Raw genomic sequence first — 20,935 nt, 5'->3', positions numbered from 1 at the left:
TCATCGTCTCACTCCTTGTCATTGTCTTCCTGATCACCAGACTGCGGCGGCGCAGGAGCTCCAAGACAACCGACCCGACAGCCAAAGACACCGAGCTGCACTCGGAAGCCGACTACACTGATCTGACACCAACAACGAAAGACACAACAGGCGAGGCCGTCTACCAGACGATCTTGGGAACCAAAGGAGGTGAGTATACTGATGTCGTGGCGAACGAGAACGTTGGACAAAAAGAAGGAAATGCCACCCCTAACGAGAAACATTATCAGAACATTAAAACTAAAAATTAAATTTTCCGGCTTTCTCACGAGGTTGCGTAAAGCGTCTCGGATGCATTTTTAAAGGAATCTTCGGAAAATGTTTCGCACACCATAATTGCAAAAAGTCTCACATAACAAGCATTCGTTAAGCTGGCAAAATTTACAGGGTGTTTAAAACGGCACCCTTACAAGATAATTAATCATTCTGAAAAGATGAAAATATACTACTGTGTTACCAGTATGGTAAAACAATTTAAATTCTGTCGTTTTTGACACTGTGTAAATCTCGCACGGCAACTTTGGGTTCGTTCTCTCGCGTATTTCTCTGCGCGTTTCTACGCGAGCATTGGGAGATCGTGAAGGGGGAAAAATGAATAACAACAATCAACTGTCATAATTTTAGACAGAAAACCGAGGGCCGGGCGATGAATCGAGTTATGATGCATGGAAATTGATAGACCACAAGGAAATTCAGCGCACCAAAACGAACAACAATGAAACGAAATCAAACTATTTCAAACTATTCCCTACGGTCTAATGGCAGGTTGCTTTTCATAAGATGGCAGGTTGCTAGAATGCCACGAAATAAAAACTATGGGGAACCGTGCATTTTGCACAAGCCCTTCCAGCTTATATGGAACCAGCTATCACCTGAGATTCAGTCTGTTCAGTCTCTGTCAGTTTTTAAAGACCAAGCTTAAGAATTTTTCTTTTTAAAAAGGCATTCTTATAAGGTTTTCTGTTGGTTATTTTACTTCTACGTTTTTGCTTTTGTAATTTTAAGTTTCATTGTTTTGACAGTGTTTTCTAAAATATGTATTTTTTTACATTTAAGACTACAGTTTAGTTTTAATCCGTAAGTTAATATTTGTAACAATAATTGTTCGAATCTTGTAATGCACATTCGAACATTTTTTTCATGGTATCTGCGCATAATAAATACAAGTTTTACTATATCATTATTATTATTATTTCATTTTAAAGCAAATTCAAAGTCAATTTGAAATTAACAAAACTCCTTATTCTTCACATGTAATGATGCAACTTAGTCGGAATTTTTTTTTACCGTATATTGTGTACACACTTCGCTACTGAATAGTTAACTGTAATATATATATTCAAACAAGTTGTTATTTTGTCCTTGTTGCATTTTTTTAAATTATCTTAGATTTAAATTATATTTTCTTAGATCGATATCACACATGGTTTTAGAGGAAGTGGAACGAAATTGCTGGCCAAACTGTTGGCTGATTTTAACGACCTTATGAAAGAAACATAAGTAGGACAGGTGTAGCGTGAATATCCGACTCCATGAAATGTGGACTCATTGGTAGTACTGCGCACGCGTGAGTACGATACTATGCTATTTTTAGGATCGTTTCGGGAGAGTGACCTGTCACGTGCGAGGGATCGACCAATAATAGGGAAATAGGGGTCCGATTTTCATAGGAGTCGGATTTTCATGTGACACCGGAACACTCCTGATTCATATTTCATCTTTTACTTTTTTGCGGATTACTAAAGACTTCCTGATGTTTATTTGATTTATGTGTATCAGTATTGCTAAAAAAAAACCTAGCAACTCTAGCAGTAGCTATAGCTTTTAACTGTATGTAATTAAAACAAAATACGATCAAAAACATTTTGTTTTAGAAAAATTTTCTTGACAAAGAAAATGTCTCTTTAGTCTGTAGAACAGATGCTTGCTGTCTATATGCGAGCAGATTATGCAAAACAACACTGCGTTTTGACCTCCAGATTCTGATCATTCAGCAGGCGCCTTCTACCGTGTCTTAGGTAACTCGACGTTGTTTGACAAAAGCACGACTAGTCAACAGCTGTGGCCGAACTTCGTCTCAAAATTACGTCACAATTTCTAAAGGCGGCTCCGATTATCTGGAGCGCGAAATCGCATAAAAATACATGCACGCATAATATCAGACGTTTGTAGTGTGGCTCAACGTGAACGTACGTCTGATCTTCAGACTAAATCTCATGCAACTGATTTATAGCACAACTCGAGTTATTCCTTAAATGAATATAAACCTCGTATACTCAGTATGTACAATTTGTATTTTTCTATAAATAAATATCGTTTGCGTTTAGTATTGTGTTATGTAATCATAAGTATACGACAAACATGTAGGCCGATAAGTGCGATTTTTGTTGGTGCCTTTATAATTAAACCCTGAGAAGAAGGTTAACCGAGTCCGATCCCTTATTGGCCACCCTGTCCTTGACGGCCCTTTTGATGAGAATGTTGGCGACATCTGAGGGATCCAGGTTGTTGTTCTTACCAAGCTCCATTGCTGCTACACCTGTCAGAAGGTGGAAATGTAGGTAAGAATTGGATGGTTATTAGACAGCAAAGGTATGATATTTTTCTCATTATTAATGGCACTTCTTAAGCTTCCATGACGTCTAGGAATCCATCACAAGGTATACTCACACAAAGAGAATTCTTTATGATTTTTTTTTGTAATGCAAATGGTAGGGAAGATCTTATGACCCATCCTCCTTGTGAAAAAGTAGGGCATATTCCTCCCCCCCCCCCTCCTCGGCATTTGTATCCCGGATTCACTGGTCATAGTTGAGCTTCGGGTACGGGTACTTTTGTGTGCAAGGGGAGGGAGTTGTAGTAGCGGTCTAGCTGTCATTACCAGAGACGTGCGGGCAAGCCATGGATGTACCGCTCTTGGTCGCCACCGCACGGTCCGATTTGATACCGGCGCTCAGGATGGAGCTCCCCGGGGCAAAGATGTCCACACAGGTCCCGTAGTTTGAGAAATAGGACCGGGCATCGGTATCCGTCGTCGAACCAACTGTAACGGCCTGAATGAATTATAAGAAAACAGAGGTGGGGTTAAAATTGTGACATAGACTTCGTGCCGAAGTACCCCTCGATTAAGAGCAAGCTGATAAAGAGCGCCAGCGTTGAAGGACATAACTAGAGGTCTATGTCTGTTTGCAACAGAACATAGGGCTTTTCCGCATTATGATTTTTTTTAATCAATAAATGCCCTGAATACATAATGAACGCCATAGCTAATTCTGCACCCGTGTATGCAGGGGTCTGGTTTTCCGCGTGGTGCACGCGATGTCTCCGCTGTTTTGTGTGAGTAGTCTGCACGGCGGCAAAACACACTGGGTTACGGCCGGCAGTTGATGTGGAAAGTAGATTCAGTAATCATGCAGGCGTAGCCAATTTTCACAGCTCAGAGACAAAATGACCTCACGATTTGTTTACAAGCGCGCTTTCTTTTGAGAGCCAAGTGGGGAACGAGAGCCACCAAACACCAATAAGAGAACAAATATGTCAACAAAGCATGACGTCATTTTGTCTCAGTTAATGTTCAGACGCGGTCTTGTTCTATACTCACTTTGGGAGCGCTAGCCGGTGAGTTCATGCATGCCGGTCGGTTGTCATTTCCCGCCGATACAACCACGGTTATCCCCGCGTTATGCATCCTGGTCACGGCATTGTTGATGGATTCTACCTTACCTCCCCCCAGGGACATGGAGGCAACCGAAGGGGCAGTAGCTGCATGACCTATGACCCAGTCCATACCTGGAGTTCAAGATCAAGAATTCACAATCAAATTTGGTAATACAATAGCCAGGCGATGGGTCTACTTGCTTAAGCATATGGCCTGTGCATGGTCTGATCGCACGAACATGCATAGAAGAAAAACATTCAGTAATCAGGATGTGGATGGTTGAATGACCTGCTCATAGCTGGCCAGGTTTGGTCTTAGCTAATTGGTACATCAACTTCTAGGTCACAGGATCGCACAGACTGAGCCTTGGATCGGGGGTATGCATTTTTGGCATGAGCTGACACACTCTATAGTTCAGGAGCCTCCCTGTAGAATAATCGGTAGAAAGGACGTTTTCAAATACTTGTCTGAAACCAACTTGCCTTCTTGGACACCGGACCAAGTCCCCGACCCGGAGCAGTCCAGTACCCGGACAGCCCAGATGGTAACCTTCTTGGCCACACCGTACGTCTTGCCACCGATGGTACCGGCGCAGTGTGTGCCGTGCCCGCCGCAGTCGCCGCCGCCCCAGCCGTCATCGAACACGTCGTACCCGAGGTGGGCTCGGCCCTCGAACTCCTCGTGGGTGTGGCGAACTCCCGTGTCAATCACGTAAACACGCACGCCCTCACCGTCACCTGTCAAGCAAGAAGCAAGTTCGAGCACCACTGGTCGACTGTATGATTCGTGACCCAACTTAATGTTTGCGCACTAATGCCGACGTGCGAATGTCTCTAATAAAAAAAAATGTTCGAAACGTTGTAGTGTAGAATATGTATCACCGAAACAATTCCGTATGCACAAAACCGGCTAAGTGCCGGAAAATGTGAGTTCCCAAATTATTTTAGTGACCTTCGAATTTTTACTTAGCCTACACGAAATGGTCAAAAGCGAACAAAACCAGCGAAGAATACACGCCACGTGTTCAGGCTAAACAACGCCCCCTCTTTTGTTCACACACAAAAAGTCATGCTCAGTACCTGGTGCAGAGTAGTTTCCATCGAGTGGTAGGTCTCTCTGGTCAATGCGGTCTAGTCCCCAGGATCCCACCTCAGTTGCGTGCACAATGCCATCTTGCTCGACGTACTCCACACCGTCGATGGCTCGAACCTGAATCATTCACGGAAAATCCAGCCCATTGAAAATCCATTATGAAGCTCACTTCTCAGAGAAAAAAATTACACAAGTAGAACTAATGCTCAAGTTGATGTTGAAAATATTTTATTTTGAGGAAGGTAATATTCGTCAAGGTCCACTAAAGTTAGAAAATCCCCAAGATCCGACCAAATGTTAGATTAACTATTAGCCTACTTGCATTCGGTCAGTATCTCTGGTCAGCCGCTTCAGTATGTCTATAATTTCAAGCCATAGACAAATTCGGACGTATAGTCTTGGCCCAAAGCGGGCGCGTGAGGTATGCTCGGAATTTACCGGGTACTGGCGGGTAGCGTTGCCAATATTGACAAGACTGGGATTTGATTATCTCGTTGATAGAGACCTCCATCTCCGCGGCAACTTATTCAACCAAATTCAAATCTGCCGGCGCGCAGCTATACAAGGGCGGATCCAAAATACAATTTTTTTTCGGGCCCAAAAAAATTGTCGTCCCCCAAAAAAGTTGGTACAAAAAAATGACGGTGCGGGGTCCCCAAATATCTTTTGGATTCTAAATGCCCTGTAGTGCGATCTGAAGCAATTTCTGACCACTTTAACTAATTTTTTTGAGGAAAAGATTGTGGGGAAGCAGTGGTGGCCTTTATTGCGATGTCACTTTAAAAAAATAATTTGTACTTTTGGGGGGGGGGGGAGGGCGTAAGGCCCCTTTTGCTTCCCTCTGGATCCGCCCTTGCGCAGCTAACGATACAAGTTATGCACCCTTTCTATGTAAAAAAAACTCCGTTTCAATTGTTTTAATCTACCCGCTCAAGTACAATTACATTCGGCGAAAAAAAACCCATCCAGTTCGGTATTTATCGCGTTAAAAGTAGCAAAGTCAGCTCACCGAGTCCACTTTATCTTCCGGGATTTCCATAACAACAGTGTTCAAGAAACGAGTAGTTCTCCTGACAGCAGTTAGAAGTCCAGCCCTTCCCATCTGCTCTTGCAATCTGCCCTCTCGAAAAGCCGCTTCGACACTGTCCTGTTATGAAAGATAATTCAAGTTAAGGCATCACTTTGTAAAAAGTGTTGCATTGCCGATAGTGAGGGAGAAATCTCCACCTTATTTATACAACCTCGATGTAGGATCAAGGTTGCTGGTAATATTAAATCGCATGCAATTTCTGTAAAACCAGAGAGTATCATTTCGATGTGGGGCAACTGAAACCCGCTATGTATGAAGTTTATGAACTACATTCAATTTAATGGTTTCATTGTTACGATCACCGGGTTCGGCCATTGTTCCTGTGAAGCTTTCTCTAATTGTAACAAATACTTTTGCAAGAGCAACAACATTTTACTTCCTTTGACTTAAAGAAAATATTGTGCAGCAGAACGTAGTTTTGTTTACATACATTCAAGAGTTTCGGGAGTCGGGACACGGTATAGAGAAGGTCTGAAATACTTCACAGAATTTTACAGAATGTTAACCGTAAAAAAAAACCAGGTCAAATGGCGTTGCCATCACCAACCTGGTAACGAATAATTAAGAAAATAATGGGATTAAGAAAAATGTAAACTTTCAAGACTTGCCTTTATTTTGACGATGTACATGTTGGGCACAGGATCCTCAGTGTGGTAGAGTGGGGCCAGCGGATCGCCGAGTACCAGCACGAGGCACAAACACAACAGAACAACGGTTCTCATGTTGCAGGACGAAATTTACTGCAAGAAAGAAAACTTAGTGTGTGCTTTTTTGTTTAGGAGTTGTCTTTAACCCTGGCAATTGATCGGATCAGGCACACGAAGCAAAGCTTTAACAGTTTTGCTACATGGTTTGTTTTTTAGCCATAGTAATTTCATACATGGAGACATCGGTAATACTTTCCGTTCTCGAAAAAAAAACCTTCTATACCTATATCAGGAATGAAGGCCAGTACATCGTAAGTATAATGATATTTTGCAACGGACAAAGTTTTATGGCAACATAATTCATTCAAATATTACCACAAATATCGGTATCCAGAAGAATTGAAACATACCCTTTACTTCACCTTCAAGCCAAAGAAGTTACACACCACGGATTTGCACTCACGAAGCCCGAAGTTAGTACTTTCATGAATAAAGTTACCTTGTATGAGTAGTAGTTACATGATAACACAACAACCGCATTAGCCTAATTTCAATTCACAGTAATTCAATTGGAACATCTAACGATTGCAGTGTCCACATCAGGTTCAAGTGACCTTTATCTCACTTGTTTAAAGTTCAAAGTTTGACGCGATGGTTTCTCGTTGTTCAAATACGCCTCGCACCTTGGCGATAACTTACAAAACACGCATAGAGATTATGTCTATTAACTTAGGATCTGTCAATTTACTTAGAATCTTTGTTTTCTGAACTTGGAGGGAACTGAGGAACAGTCAACTTGGGGCACACGAACGAGACAGTAGGGCAAGGAAGGCCTGGTAAAACTGGTCCAAGAACGCACAAAATGCTATTCAGTTCATTTGGAGTGGCTACTATCACTGACTTAACGGGTTCTCCAATTCGATAGCACTACACGACTCTTTTCTGCTCTCCATAGATACAGGTATAAAGTTCGATCCGGACACGCTATCATTTCCATCCAGTGGTAGCCAGAACTTTAAAAAAAAAAAAAAAAAAAAAGGGGGGGGGGGGGAGAGGGCACCAGTATGTTATGAAGGGGCACCAAGGGGGACCCAACAATATTTCTCCCACATTTCCAGGCCACAGCAAGAGCTGCAAATTCGAAAAGCGGGAGAGGGGAGACCTTTTTTGACGCTAGAGGGCAATTTATTCATATTTCCATAAAGCCGTTGTACGGCTAAATGGCAAGGGCGGATCGGGGGGGGGGGGCAACGGGGGCCATCCCCCCCCCCCAAAAAAAACGAAACCAATTTTTGTTTTGTTTAAGTGGCGTCCCAATAAAGGCAGGCACAGCGTACACCACCTTCTTTCCCTCCAAAAGATTTAGTTAAAGTGGTCAGAAATAGTCTCAGATCGCACCACAGAGCATCTAGAATCCATTTTCCAGATCCCCCAATAAAGCGGGCCCCGAACCCCACGCCGTAATTTGTGGCACCCACTTTTTGGGGGACCCAAACAAAGTTTTTGGCCCCCCCCCCTAAAAAAAAAATTGTTCTGGATCCGTCTTTGGTTAAGGGAAGTCAAAATGGTCATCAAGATCCCTCTCCATTTTAATAACTAAACAAAATACTTTCAAAAAAGACACTTCCTTGGTAAGCGCCAAATTTCGAATTTTATTTGTGGGGATACCTTGACTTTGCACGTGCCCCCCCCCCCCCCTCCTCTCCCCCTGAACCAACCAACCAAGACAGCAAATTCAGCAACCAGGCAAGCAATCAACTGTTTACAAATCAGTCTAATAACACTTGTTTTTTTGTTTCATTTTTTTTTTATTTAACTTTTTTTAAGTAAATAAGCATGCACAATCTCTACCACCGAGGATAACACACTACATGTACATGTATATAAAAGTGAGAAAAAAACCCTTATTTTTGGATTAAAAAAATCCAATACAACTTAATAAGGTTACACTGGATATAGTATAGCTACAATACTAAACAGGGCCTATGCTTATTTTGAAAAAAAAACCCACTAAATGTGAATTAAAAAAGAATATTGTAAAATAATACTCTAGAAGGCTGCCATTTACTCTTCTCAATGACCATGTATATTGTAAAGGTAAATCAATTGACATTAGCCACAAATGGCTAATTTGTTTCCAAAATTAGTGTATAATCATCAAAAATATTGCATGCAAAAAGAGGAAAACATAATAACACGTAGCAACCCTTCACAATAACTATAACAGATATAACAGAAAATTGGAAATTCCTCTAAGAAAATCGCCTGTTTCAATACAAATTATCATCATGATTAACCTAAGTATTCCTACATTTTCTATTCTATTATATTAGTAAACTAAAGCTTTTCCCTGAAAATTGACTCTCTTCAAAAAGGCTCAATTAAGGCCAAAAAAAAAATATTCGGCCTCTGGTCAGACCAAAGGTCCGGAATTGACGCGGCAACGCAGCTTCTTTTTTTTCTTTTTCTTCAAGCTTGGATTGTACAGACAAGGTGGGTACTATTTTGCTTTTTTGGTGTCCTCATGTACATTGGTGTCCTCCATAATTTGCCTTGGTGCAATTTCCCATTCCTTGGTGCTCTTTGGTTAACAAAATTGAGGAGGTGCGGAAATAGAGGGCGCTGTTGGAGCTACCGCGGAACATTTTGGAAAAAATAAAGATCGACGCGCATGATTAAAGTCGACGCGCGCGCTGACCAGAGACCGACTTATTTTTTTTTTTGGCCTAACCTTAAAACATGATTTATACAATAACTGTAAGTACATATTGATAATTTCAATAATAACAGAAAAACACAAACAATTTAAATATTTTATATAAATTACATAACTCAATGTAAATGTTAATGGCACTTGAATGAATGTTTGGGCATTTGGCAAGTATCAGCGACTTTCTACTGCACTATGACACATTTCATAGAAGAAAAACATGAGACTCAATATTTTATATGTGATTGGAACTTGAGGTAAGAAGTAAAAAAAAAAGATCTTTTTCAAATGTCAATTAGTATTGTTGTTCATTGCCTAAAGGTGATATACAACATTTGCTTTTTCTGTAATTTTCAGAAATGGATGGATTTGTGGTTGGTATGAATCGGTATGTCATAGCAATTATTGTTTCACTGACCTGTTTAAAGTTTTGTGTTCATAGATGCTGGAAAAACCTAGAAAAAAATGCTGTTCTTGTAGTCTGGTTTCCTGACCCTACTTCAGAAAAATCGAAGCAATTTGTAGACGTCAGGGAACCACACTAGCTGATTTGCATCTGTTCACGGATATGTACCTGATTGCAAACAAAGTGTGGCCTAACTAAATTAAGTAAATTAAGGCAATATTTGGAAAAAAGTCAGTTTGTTTCCCCAAAATCAGGTGCCATGATTTCACAGGATGCTTGAGACTATTATTAACTTACAGCCAAGTAAAGATGTTTCATAATAATTTGGTAGTTTTGTTTGTTGATGTTTTTAATTGTTGTATATCACCTTTAATTTCCAACACCTTTTAACTGAGAAAAAAGCTTTAACGTAGAAAAGCCAGCTTTCAGCCTTATCAAAACCAATAATGGTAACTCTGCATTTTATTTTTAAAAATATGGAAAACCAAGACAACGCCTCCTACCAATTCAAAGGCCAGTTCAAATACTTTGTGCAAACAAAGAGAATTTCATGACAATTGAAGTTTCATTGTGACGTATGCCGTTACCTTAATGAATTTACTTCATCCTGGTTGGTACAGAACAAAATGTTTGTAATATACGAATAAATTTACATCAGCTTTTGTAGGTTGAGTTTAAAATTCTTCCTTTTAACTTACACCTATTATAAAAAGTACTGGGGACTGCACAATAACAATGCACTAAAACTCTTCTCAGGCCTAATGTTCGAAACTTTCAATCACAAAATGAGTAAAAATGTTAGGAAGCATGAAGATATGTCAGAAATATTGGACATTTCACATACATAGTTCCAAGTGAAAAAAGTGAACACTTGTATACCTAGTTACATGTTACTAATCTACCACACTGTAGTTAGACACCCTTTTTAGGCCCACCTCCGGTACCGGACTGACGATTTGGGGATGTCATAAATACCTTACAGAGGACCAAGACGAACACCAACAAGCCTCCGAAAATAAGGAAGAAGATGCCTTTACTTTCTGGCTGCACCGCCTAGAAAAAAAGAAAATGAAAGCTGAACTATCAAACAAACTATCAGAGATTGACTTGAGAGGGCCTTAAACCTGCAACCGCCAGATTGCTGTTCCTGTGTTCTACCAACTGAGGGTAATTCAAGGGGTGCTAGTCAGAAGCCATAAGCCCGTATGCCACGTAGCCAGGGATCACGCCTAAAGTCATGATGGGCTTATGGCCTCCAACTAGCGCCCTGCGAACAAAGACACTAACAAATTGCAGAACTGCCAAAATTAGGGCTGGATAGCTCAGTTGGTAGAGCAACGAAACGGCAATCCAGAGGTCACAGGTTCAAACCCCACTCCAGTCAATTTCTTTGTTCAACTTTCAAAATTATAATGCACACAGTCAGTGTTCCTTTTGTGGTCTATCTGAATTGAATCTCACAAAGTGCCTTTGCTTTGCAGTGAGTGAATAACTGAACCATCACAGACGCAAAGAGTTTTTTTTCACAAATTTTACAAAGCAAATAAAATTTTGAAAAAAAATTTGCAACAATTAATTTAAAAACTGGATCTCTTTTGTACCATCAATCCAAGTTGTTGGAATTCAACTGATTTTGGCAGTAGCTGGCCGGGAGAATGTCAAATGCACGACAAGCCAGAAACCGTCCAAAAATATGTTTGCAATCCAACCATTTCATCTGCAAGATTTATTTTTCAGTAATTCTCCTCATTTAGTGTAACATAATACTACATAAAAAAAAATCAGTTGCTTACCTTCAATTTTTTGGCGATATCTTCGGTCAAGTCATCACTGAGGAAAGACAGTATTGAAATTGAGTTCAATGACAGGCGTGTTGTTAAACTGAACGTCAGAGATGAAATTCGTTTAGTAAATTGAAACCATTGTTGAATTCTGCTTGTGCCAGGGCTGGCAAGGTTTTGATGAGACTGGTTCTCAATCCCTTCCACTATATTCTAGACTACATGAAAGAAGGGGACAGGAACCAGTCTGGAGATCACTCATCCAAATCTTGCTGGTTCGTCATTGCAAAAAGAGGAAAGAAATCCCACACTGACATCAATTGTTTTTTTTGGGGGGGGGTCACTGTTTTGTTTATGGTCAGTTTTGCAAGAAAGTCACAACTGCACAAAATGTTTATCTGTGCAACATTACAAAATGTTCAATTGTTGATTGTCACTCTCTCACCGTAAAAAACAATGATCTTAGTCAAAGTTCCAATAAATTAAAAAGGTTCCAGTTCTCAAAAACACTGGCAGAGAGGCATTAACAAGCTTGGCAGCAAAATATGTAGAGATTTCTACTTGTATTTTCTAACATGAAATATGGCATTAGTTACTGTGAGAGCAATTGTTTGAAAGAAACAACTTGCAGGAGACTTGTACATTAGGTGGGAAGCCTGTTTGATATTTTGTACTGCTTGTGTTTTAATACTAGACTCACACTCGGGTCCGTTCTCTAGGCACTTTGTTAGCTTTGTTGGTCTTGTGACCAGTAGACAGCCACGTTTCCAGTCGTTCGGCAGGTCCGTTGATCATCTTATAGTGTATCTTGTACATTTTCTCATCTTTCATTCTAGATTTGAAGCAGGACAGTAACTCATACTTCTATTTCTTGAGTTTTGAGTGTTGGAATTGTGACCCAATGAATATAAATATGACTTGATCATCCCAACTTGATGGTGTCATTTTTTGTATCTGTTTTAAGCAGTACAACTCAACCACTTTTTATATCTTTTTATAAACCAACACCTCAAACAAAATGCAAAAATCCTTCTGGCATTACAAGATTCGAAAGTGTGTATGCCACACTTTACTGTATTTGTTCGTGAAAAATCAAACCAAAATTGGATACAGTGGGATGACGAGTTAATACTTTATTTTCACTGAGCCACACCTCCCACAGTGTTAATTGCTGCAAACTAAATGACACATCTTTTGAAAGGTCACCGAAAGCCTCACATTTGATCTATGAGGTGCTACACAGACACGGCAAAGTGTCCATACAAAGATGGATTTGCTTGATGCTGTGGGAATACGTTGTGTGTTTCTCTGAGGTTCTTTGGTACATGTAACTGTGAAATAATGAAAACCTTATTAATTATTAACAATTCACAGCATTTTTAAAAGGAATTTTTCCGATTCCTACAAGATCTACAAATTGCAAAAAACAAACATTATTTTTTTAAATTTAACTTTCAGGTGTGTATTAAGCCCCATGTAAATTCATAGTGGCTTGTCACTACCTTCCTCAATCTTCCAAAATTCTTCAAAAACCTACTTGTTGATTTTGAAATATCTTCGAGGGTGATATGAGGGTATCCAATTTTGGCTAGGCAATGCAAAAATTTAGCATGGAACAATGAGAAGGAACAATTAGCGAGCGTGGACCTTCTACTAAGATGTGTCTTTCATTTGCAGCAATGATAGTATCGGTTCAAGACGGATTTGGATTTTGCGCGGCCCTACAGTGGATTTTGATTCATCCTGTCCATGTACATACAGCATCCTTTACGTTCCAAGCTGCTTGACTGCACTAGCTACGGTCCGACTGTATTATGTGAACAAAAATCCAAATTCGGTTTTGAACCGAAACTACAGTTGCCCTGGCAGGGCAGAGGTACTCACAAGGGGGCGGGTGGAGGGAGGACCGGTGACCCTTGGACGTGCTTGTAGGATTGCTCAGCGAAATGGGCTAGAGAGGCGATACCGAAGTGAAAGAGACCATAGGGATACTGGTTGCCCTTGTGGAATCTAAGATGGCGAGAATTGGGGAAAGGAATGCTAATGAGGGACAAGGTATCATGCAGAAGACAGTTTTTTTATAGACTTAAAGTAAAAGAAGTAGGAAAAATCTACAAACCATCCTAAAAAAAATATCCATTCTGAAAACAAGATTTGAGCAATTGAGATTCTGGTTTATTTTGGATTATTCTGTTTCAGTGATTTATTCAGACTTGGGACAGATGAAACTATTTTCCTTATCCCCCCCCCCCCCCCCCCCTAATCTAAAAAACGAACAAACCCCCAAACTCATTGTGATTGCGTCTGCAGGGGCGGACAAGATGTGTGTTATTTTCCCTAAACCCCCGTCACAGTTAGAAAGGGTTCCCAAGGGTGACTGCACAAGGAAAGATTCTTTCCTTCACAAATTCAGTGAGCCAAATACATAGTCTGGCACCTCAAACACAATATTTCACTTCATGGTGAATTGCATGGTGGTCAAATGGAACATGGCAAAGACGGCTACTACATCTAGTCTTTACTCAATTCAACCAAGATTTTTCTTGTTCTTATGGTCTATTCTGTCAGTGCTTTTCTAAAACGTTCTATCACATGAGACCACGGAATGAGGGCGGATGAGGGTAGAACAGAAACATCCTTTAAGAAGTAGCAGGGAGCCGCGGGGGAGTTAGTCTTGGCAAAGACTGGATTTAGAGTTTGTTTGCAGCCAGACAGTCCCTGACAAGCTGGGTCAAGCTTCCCCGTTGGTAGAGGGCGCTATTGACAAGATGAATCAGATCCAGGCTTGGGAACATTGGCACTCAGACCCAAAGAAACTCCCAAGCATACAACACACACTCACGGATTAGCTGCATGCATGAGGTGTGCTCGGAATTTCTTCGGACTAGACTTGATTCACCTAGCTCAAGGCGCCCTCTACCGCTCAGGAGACTCGACTACACTTGTTAGGAATCAGGAATGCCTGCGATATTAGGAGAACAAACTCCAAGTCCGGTTTCAGACCACGACTATATGGGGGGGAGTTGAACCAGGTACACCAAAATGGAAGCAGCAAAATATGACAATACAATATCTGACCAATATTTTACAGCTGGCTCAAGAAATGTCTGTACCAAAACCTTGTTTGGATATGTAACCACATATATGTTTTTTTCATGCAAATGTGCCCTCACAAAAGGCCATGCAAAACTAAATCTGCAAAATAGGCTTGGCAAATAGAAGGAAAAGGTTAGTTATTCATAATAAAAAAAATAAAATAAAAAAAACCCTCTTTTTCTTGTACAAGTATACAAAAAACTTACAATTTATAAATTATGTTTTCTAAAGGTCATGAATTGGGGGGGGGGGGAATGCATTAAAATAATTCTTCCATCTTAAATAAAATTGTTGCTTTCTAGTTTGACATTTGTCTTTATAAATGCACAATTTTTAAAAATTTTAGCACAAGTAGTTCTTGCACACAAAAAAAACTTACGCTCAGCCACGCAAAACAACATTAAAGGTTCTGGTTCTTTTTCAAATTGCAAAAATAAATATAAAAAATACAAAACAAGGAAATGTAACTTACTAAAATAGAGGTCTACATACTATAAATGAAATTGTACTTACAAAATGACAGACGGCGTTTTGTCCACAGAGATTTTAAATCTTTTTACAAGCGCTTTGTTGACCGACGTGTCGACGGTGGCGACATTTAATCTGTCCTTTAGCCTGAAAAATGTAGATTGCAAACAATTTTACAAGTGTGTATACAGTACAGTTTGACATCGATATTATGACAGCAACATTTCTCAGTATTCTCGGTATTATTTTTTTATTACATTCCCCCCCCCCCCCAAAAAAATGCAACCTTAAAAACTCACACCTCCATGATGGAATGTTCAATTCCACAATGTCTAGAGAATTTACACCTCTTTTAAAGCCCTGCCCAGCTCAGTTTGAGTTTGCATGAAAACATCACAAGTTTCATGGTGATGATACCCTCCCCCCTCCCCCCCCCCCAAAAAAAACTTTTTACCTGTAAGCCACTGTCTCCCACATCGTTTGCAATGCTATACACTGCGGTCTCTCTGGATCACAGCTGAAAGGAAATTAACACACACACAAAAACATTTGAGCAACTCAGTTTCTGAAAATTAAAAATTACAGACTTTGAGCACCAGTGATCCCTCATGTTAGACACTTATGTCATGCGCAGAGCAACCATGTAAAAATGCTTTGGGTTTGTGAACATTTATTTTTAGGATTTGTCGAAAGTGAGAGGAGTCTTATAAGGTACCCTAGGCAATGTACTGCATGGCAAATAGGAAACCATCCCCTCCCTCCCCCCTCCTCCGCCTCTCTGGGAGACAAAACACAACCCCCCCCCCCAAAAAAAGAAAGACCCCCAAAAAATGCAAAGAAAGAGATTAAAAAAAGTGGAACAAATGTTTGGAGTAAGAGGAAAACATTTGAACGATATCATTACAACCCCCCAAAAGTCAATTAGGGACTGAAAAAACCTCAAATCTTCAGAACAGCTTGGATGGGATTCAAGCCACAGCTACAGAGAATAAAGGTGACGTACATGTAAGTACATGATCTTGGTTGCCAAACTGACTCCTGGAATAAGCCCAACTTAAAGGCGCTGCTAAGCACACAATTTTCTGCTTACACAGCCTCTGCCCATTTCACGGAGACCCTAAGCAGTAAGCGCAGCAAAAGGCACACTTACCTCTGAGGAAAAAAAGTTGCTTAAATCATTGACGTAAGAATAGAAATCTTCAATGCCTGTGCAACTGTTAGCACATCCACGCCATGAAATAGTGCTTAACCCTAACGACCCCCAACCAGCCAAACTCCAACACCAGGGTTTGTTGGAATCTGTTAGGATGAGTACTGCACTAGTAAACTGACTGTGCTTTACATGGGATTAGGCATACCACAAATAAACAGAGTCTAACTGTTTATGTGCACAGTTTACCATATGGTGTTGGGATTTGCAAGGATGAGGAAGATACCTAGTAAATCACCTCAAGTTACGGTTAGCACAATTTTCTGCTGTAGTTGGCACAACTTTTCTGCTTACTGTTAAAGAAACCCAATAAAATTGTCCTAGCATCCCTGGCTAACCGCAAAAATGGCAGCCCATCAAACCAAATGTTCAGTCCAACCTTTCAACAAAATATAATTGACTTACAACTGGACCAGCCAGTCTCCTGTTGTTGCCCCTGTAGATGCCTGTGTGAGATGTTCAAAGTCATTGTCGTTGAGATATCGGCCTTGGAGCTCCCTGGTGTTGGACAGCCATGCAAGAATCTCCTCTACTTCATGGTGGCCTGTAAGATAAAATCAAGGAAAACATCTATCTATTTACATAGCTGCTATTATGTGAAAGGTTCTGGCGAAATGAAACAGGACTGGGCACAGGCTGAGTGAAGAAAAATGCAAGAAAAACAAAAAACAACAATGTAGATGATATTTTTTTCAATTTAATTTTCAGATTTAATTGATCTTTGTAATCTTTGTTAAGTCTTCTACACATATTTTAAAGAAAAAGTATAAAAATCGTGGAATAAAGGTATTTATATTGAAAAACAATTAGCATCTTTCATTTTCATGACTAGATACAAAACTCCAAGCCTCAAAAGCCTTTTTTTCTCAGTATTTTACTCCCTAAAAAACAAACATGACTGTATATGTACATTGTATACAAGTGTTTGCTGGTCACAGGTGCATGTATAAACATTTTGTTCATTTTTATGAACAGTGTATACAATGGTATCTGATTGCTTTGTTCAATATACATTGCTCATCAATACACAGCTGCAGCACTGCCAACAGGTGTTTATGAAAACGTGTGCCTACATAATTAGTTGAGGTGTTAGATTTGGCTACATAATCCAAGGATAAACATCAGAGGGCCAGACTACAATAAAAATAAACCATTGGAAAAAACATGATCAACACACACAATAAACAAATGTGTACAAACAATTTCATTTTACAACATTAAGGTACATAGATTCATTTTTTGGTGCATTTTGTTTGTTTGAAGCAACAAAATTGCTCCAAATGTTAAGCAGGGTGCCTAACAACTAACCTGTGGAATTTGAGCTCAGAGGCTTCTGTACATTTTGAGGAAACAGAGGAAACACATTTTTGCAAAATCTTTTGGGTCTCAGAAACTGGATTCCATTGCTAATGCATGTAAAAAAAAAAGTGCCCTATTTTGAAACTACCTTCAATAGTTTTCTTCCGAACAATACCATTTCATTTTCAGGCGGAATAATTCACAGTGTATTTGATACCAATCCTTTCTGCACTTTGTGCAAGGTTTCCGTCATTAAAGGGAAAATACAACATTTGCAAACATCGAAAAATAAAATGACCAAGTTTTTACAAAATACCTTACAGGATGTTGGTAAATGACAGTCTAAAGCATCCTGTAAAATTATGGCACCTGGTGTGAAGTCATTTTCAAGAAAATTGTATTTTTGTTTACATTTCCAACGGTGGTCGGCCGACCACCGTAGGAAAAACCTAACTATTTTTCACTACTGCTCCAAATTTCCCATTTTTTCAGTCCAATTTTGTTTGCTAATTGGTTTTATGTTCATGAATGGGTGCAGGTCAGCATACAATTTTCCGGCATCTGTAAATTGATCCATTTCATCTTCAGTGGAGTCAGGGAACCAGACTAATTGAACATTTTTGTTTTTCTTGGTTTTTCCAGCATTTTCGAAAACAAAACTTCAAACATGTCCGTGTAACAATAATTTGATCTATTATACTAACCCCTCAAATAGTTCATTTCTGAAAATTATAGCATAAGCCAATGATGTACATTCCCTTTAATCAGTGAATTGAAAATAAACCTCTGTGACTTTTACATCTGTGTATGGAATATGTTTGCCTTTGTGCACAATACATATGGGTTGGGTATTCTTTTTAAGTCGTTACTGATTCAGCACTTGCGACGACATGTGGCATTCTATGCAACTGCGCATGTATACGTTGTATGCTTCAATCACAACAGCTCAGCTGGGGTCATGCATAGCATGACATACCTAAACCACAAGGCCAAGAAAAAAAATATCTGTAGATATTTCCTATTGCCCAACTCACCATAGAAAATCATGCAGAACATAATCTTTTATTCGAAAAAAATGACCCCCAAAATATATAAAAACTTATGGTGGTGCCCCCAGCCTAGTTTTTAGAGGAACATCGTCTTGCTTTATTTGGAATTTATATTTAATTGTTTGATTAAAGTTGGTTAGCACTGTTGTCTTGCCACAGTATGCAGCAAAGTTACATGGATAAACAGTTGATTCACGCGTTAAATGTAACAAATGCATACCAATAAATGATCGTCTCGCACTATTTTTTTCTGGCAAAAAAAAATAGCAAAATGAAAAGATTGTACCCATCGATCGGCACTATATATTTGTTTAATGTAAAAGAAAATGAAAAAGCATGTTTTTTTCACGGCCTAATGTGAAAATGTTGCAGTATATCATGGCAACGACATCATACTTCACATGTGGAATCCAATATGCTGCAACTGGGGAAGGAGAGATTTCAGGTTTGCAAAAAGCTACACATATATGCTCATGCTCATGATTGCATTCCTAAAAGTTGGACAGCATTCCTGCAAAATTTTATACACACAAGGTTCTTTTACAATCTACAAAATCTCTGTGTTGGACCAGCGTCAAACCCTGAGATTTCGGGAACTTCTAGCAAGAATTAAAAACGGCCACTACACGGATCCAGCACTCTGCCCCCAATCAACCCTGGTCAAGGCCAGCGTTGAAAGGCTCTACCACCCGGGTCGACAATCCAAAATCTACATCTGATCCATGTGCAACCTTTGTTCAATCAGACCAGGTTCTGTTCACAGTGTAATAGGCCAGTTTTGATTTCAACAATTAACAAAATAAAACATAGAGAAAGACTTAGTGCGTACCTTCATAGAGTATTGGGACAGTTTTCCTGAAAAAGACCAGTGATGGTAACTTCTGGAGATCGTAATGCTGGACGATGTCCAAATTGTTGATGACCGCTGCTGTAACGTCCGACTTCGCCCTCAACAGCTCAGTGTTGACTTGGTTGAAAATGGGCGTAAAATCTTTACAGTTCTTGCAGCCTGGTCCAACTGATGAAGTCAATGGATGAAAAGAATGGTAAGGCATTTAATAGTGTCAGATTTCCAAACTTATCCTCTATTAAAAGCAGGACAAACCTCTGACTCGGTTGCAATGAATCAGGAGACAGGAATTTATTTGGTTTGAATAGAGAATATATGGCATTTTATCTTTGTTTGACAAAATATGAAATGTGCTTCAGGGCCCCCCCCCCCTTTTTTTTGGGGGGGGGGGGGGTTGTTAAGGCATTTAATTAGGCATTAAGTTGTACCCAGAAAATTGTTGTATAATAATGCTCTTATCGTAGAGCAAAGAACATATCTACGCTCTCATTGACACTAAGTTAGCTGTGTACAAATTAAAACTTCATGCCACATCCGGCAGTCCGGTATCCACAGACTAAACAATTATCATCTTCTGACTTACTGAAATTGACAAGGAGAAAATTGCCGGCTTCCATCTTCCGCTCGAAAGTGTCTGCGTTTATTTCCTGAGCAGTGATAACATCATCTCCTTGGCCAGCACACGACACGAAGAACTGGAAAAACAAGCACACCAACGTAAGTGCAAACGAGCATTTTGATGAACTTGAACCGGCCATTTTTCCCAACTTGTTGACACTGACAACTGCGGTATCAATCATGTGGCCTGCAGTTTTAATGTGCACACGTGTCATTTGTGGAGCGCCCTCAAGAGCCCATATTTCGGAATTTTTCTCCTTTACTTCGCGCGAGCACTAAAACCGTTCGCTCGTACCCCCCCCCCCCCCCCCCCCCCCATCGCCCTGCAAACAGGCGGGGGGGGGGGGGGGTACGAGCGAACTGAAACCGAGACTCTCAGTGCTCAAAGTTTTATTGAAGACCTTTTTTTTGTTTTTTGTTTAATCCTCTTTACGAAAGACGGCACTGAAGCCCGCTCCGCTTCAGTCGGCTTCAGTGCCAATTTGAATTTCCTCTATTCGATCTCAAAACAAAACGACTAGTTTTCCTTTAATGTCCATGGCCAATAATATCCTAAAACGAGTTTCGGCAAATTAACTGGACTCAATATTAAAGAGCAGACAACCGTGAACCTTGGGAATTACAATTACGTCAATTTCTTCTTAGCCTGGAGTTCCTTTCTTCCTTTTGACTTTCAAACGGGCGCTATCACAACAACATTTTAAACACGGTATCTATTTGTACGGTGACCTGTGAAACACGATGATGTCATCAAATTGGGCTATGGGTATAACAGCAGTGTAGCTACGGGGGGCCGGGGGGGGGGGCACCCCCATAAAAAAAAAAATGGTCGCCCCCCCCCCCCCCCCTCCCCTCAGTCGCCCCCACTGGAAATTTGGCAATCACAGAAAATAACGAAACCATGATTAAAAATTAAAAAAAA

General features: G+C 40.1%; 2 protein-coding genes across 3 annotated transcripts; both read right to left on the bottom strand.

The window, feature by feature from the left end:
* Window positions 1-1,689: 1,689 nt before the first annotated feature.
* Window positions 1,690-7,070, bottom strand: LOC119729605 (aqualysin-1-like). The gene is made up of 8 exons (XM_038202241.1): window positions 6,937-7,070; window positions 6,488-6,619; window positions 5,799-5,936; window positions 4,777-4,906; window positions 4,180-4,434; window positions 3,641-3,828; window positions 2,921-3,092; window positions 1,690-2,578 (listed from the first exon to the last, which is right to left on the bottom strand). The coding sequence occupies exons 2-8, from the start codon at window positions 6,599-6,601 to the stop codon at window positions 2,442-2,444; spliced, it is 1,134 nt and encodes a 377-aa protein (XP_038058169.1). The 5' UTR covers window positions 6,602-6,619; window positions 6,937-7,070; the 3' UTR covers window positions 1,690-2,441.
* A 2,168-nt stretch (window positions 7,071-9,238) lies between these two features.
* On the bottom strand, window positions 9,239-20,240 carry LOC119729707 (protein disulfide isomerase-like 2-2). Of its 2 annotated transcripts, XM_038202395.1 has the most exons (9): window positions 19,979-20,240; window positions 19,375-19,563; window positions 16,603-16,741; window positions 15,442-15,504; window positions 15,033-15,134; window positions 13,308-13,433; window positions 12,124-12,255; window positions 11,436-11,472; window positions 9,239-10,695 (listed from the first exon to the last, which is right to left on the bottom strand). In XM_038202395.1, the coding sequence occupies exons 1-9, from the start codon at window positions 20,226-20,228 to the stop codon at window positions 10,555-10,557; spliced, it is 1,179 nt and encodes a 392-aa protein (XP_038058323.1). In that variant the 5' UTR covers window positions 20,229-20,240; the 3' UTR covers window positions 9,239-10,554. The 2 variants fall into 2 exon arrangements, with proteins under 2 accessions (XP_038058323.1, XP_038058324.1); XM_038202396.1 differs by lacking the exon at window positions 12,124-12,255 and having other exon boundaries at window positions 19,979-20,239.
* Window positions 20,241-20,935: the final 695 nt, after the last annotated feature.

This window comes from Patiria miniata, unplaced genomic scaffold (genome assembly GCF_015706575.1).
Source record: "Patiria miniata isolate m_02_andy unplaced genomic scaffold, ASM1570657v1 HiC_scaffold_21, whole genome shotgun sequence".
Taxonomy (NCBI): domain Eukaryota; kingdom Metazoa; phylum Echinodermata; class Asteroidea; order Valvatida; family Asterinidae; genus Patiria; species Patiria miniata.
This window is presented reverse-complemented; position numbering and strand designations above follow the sequence as displayed.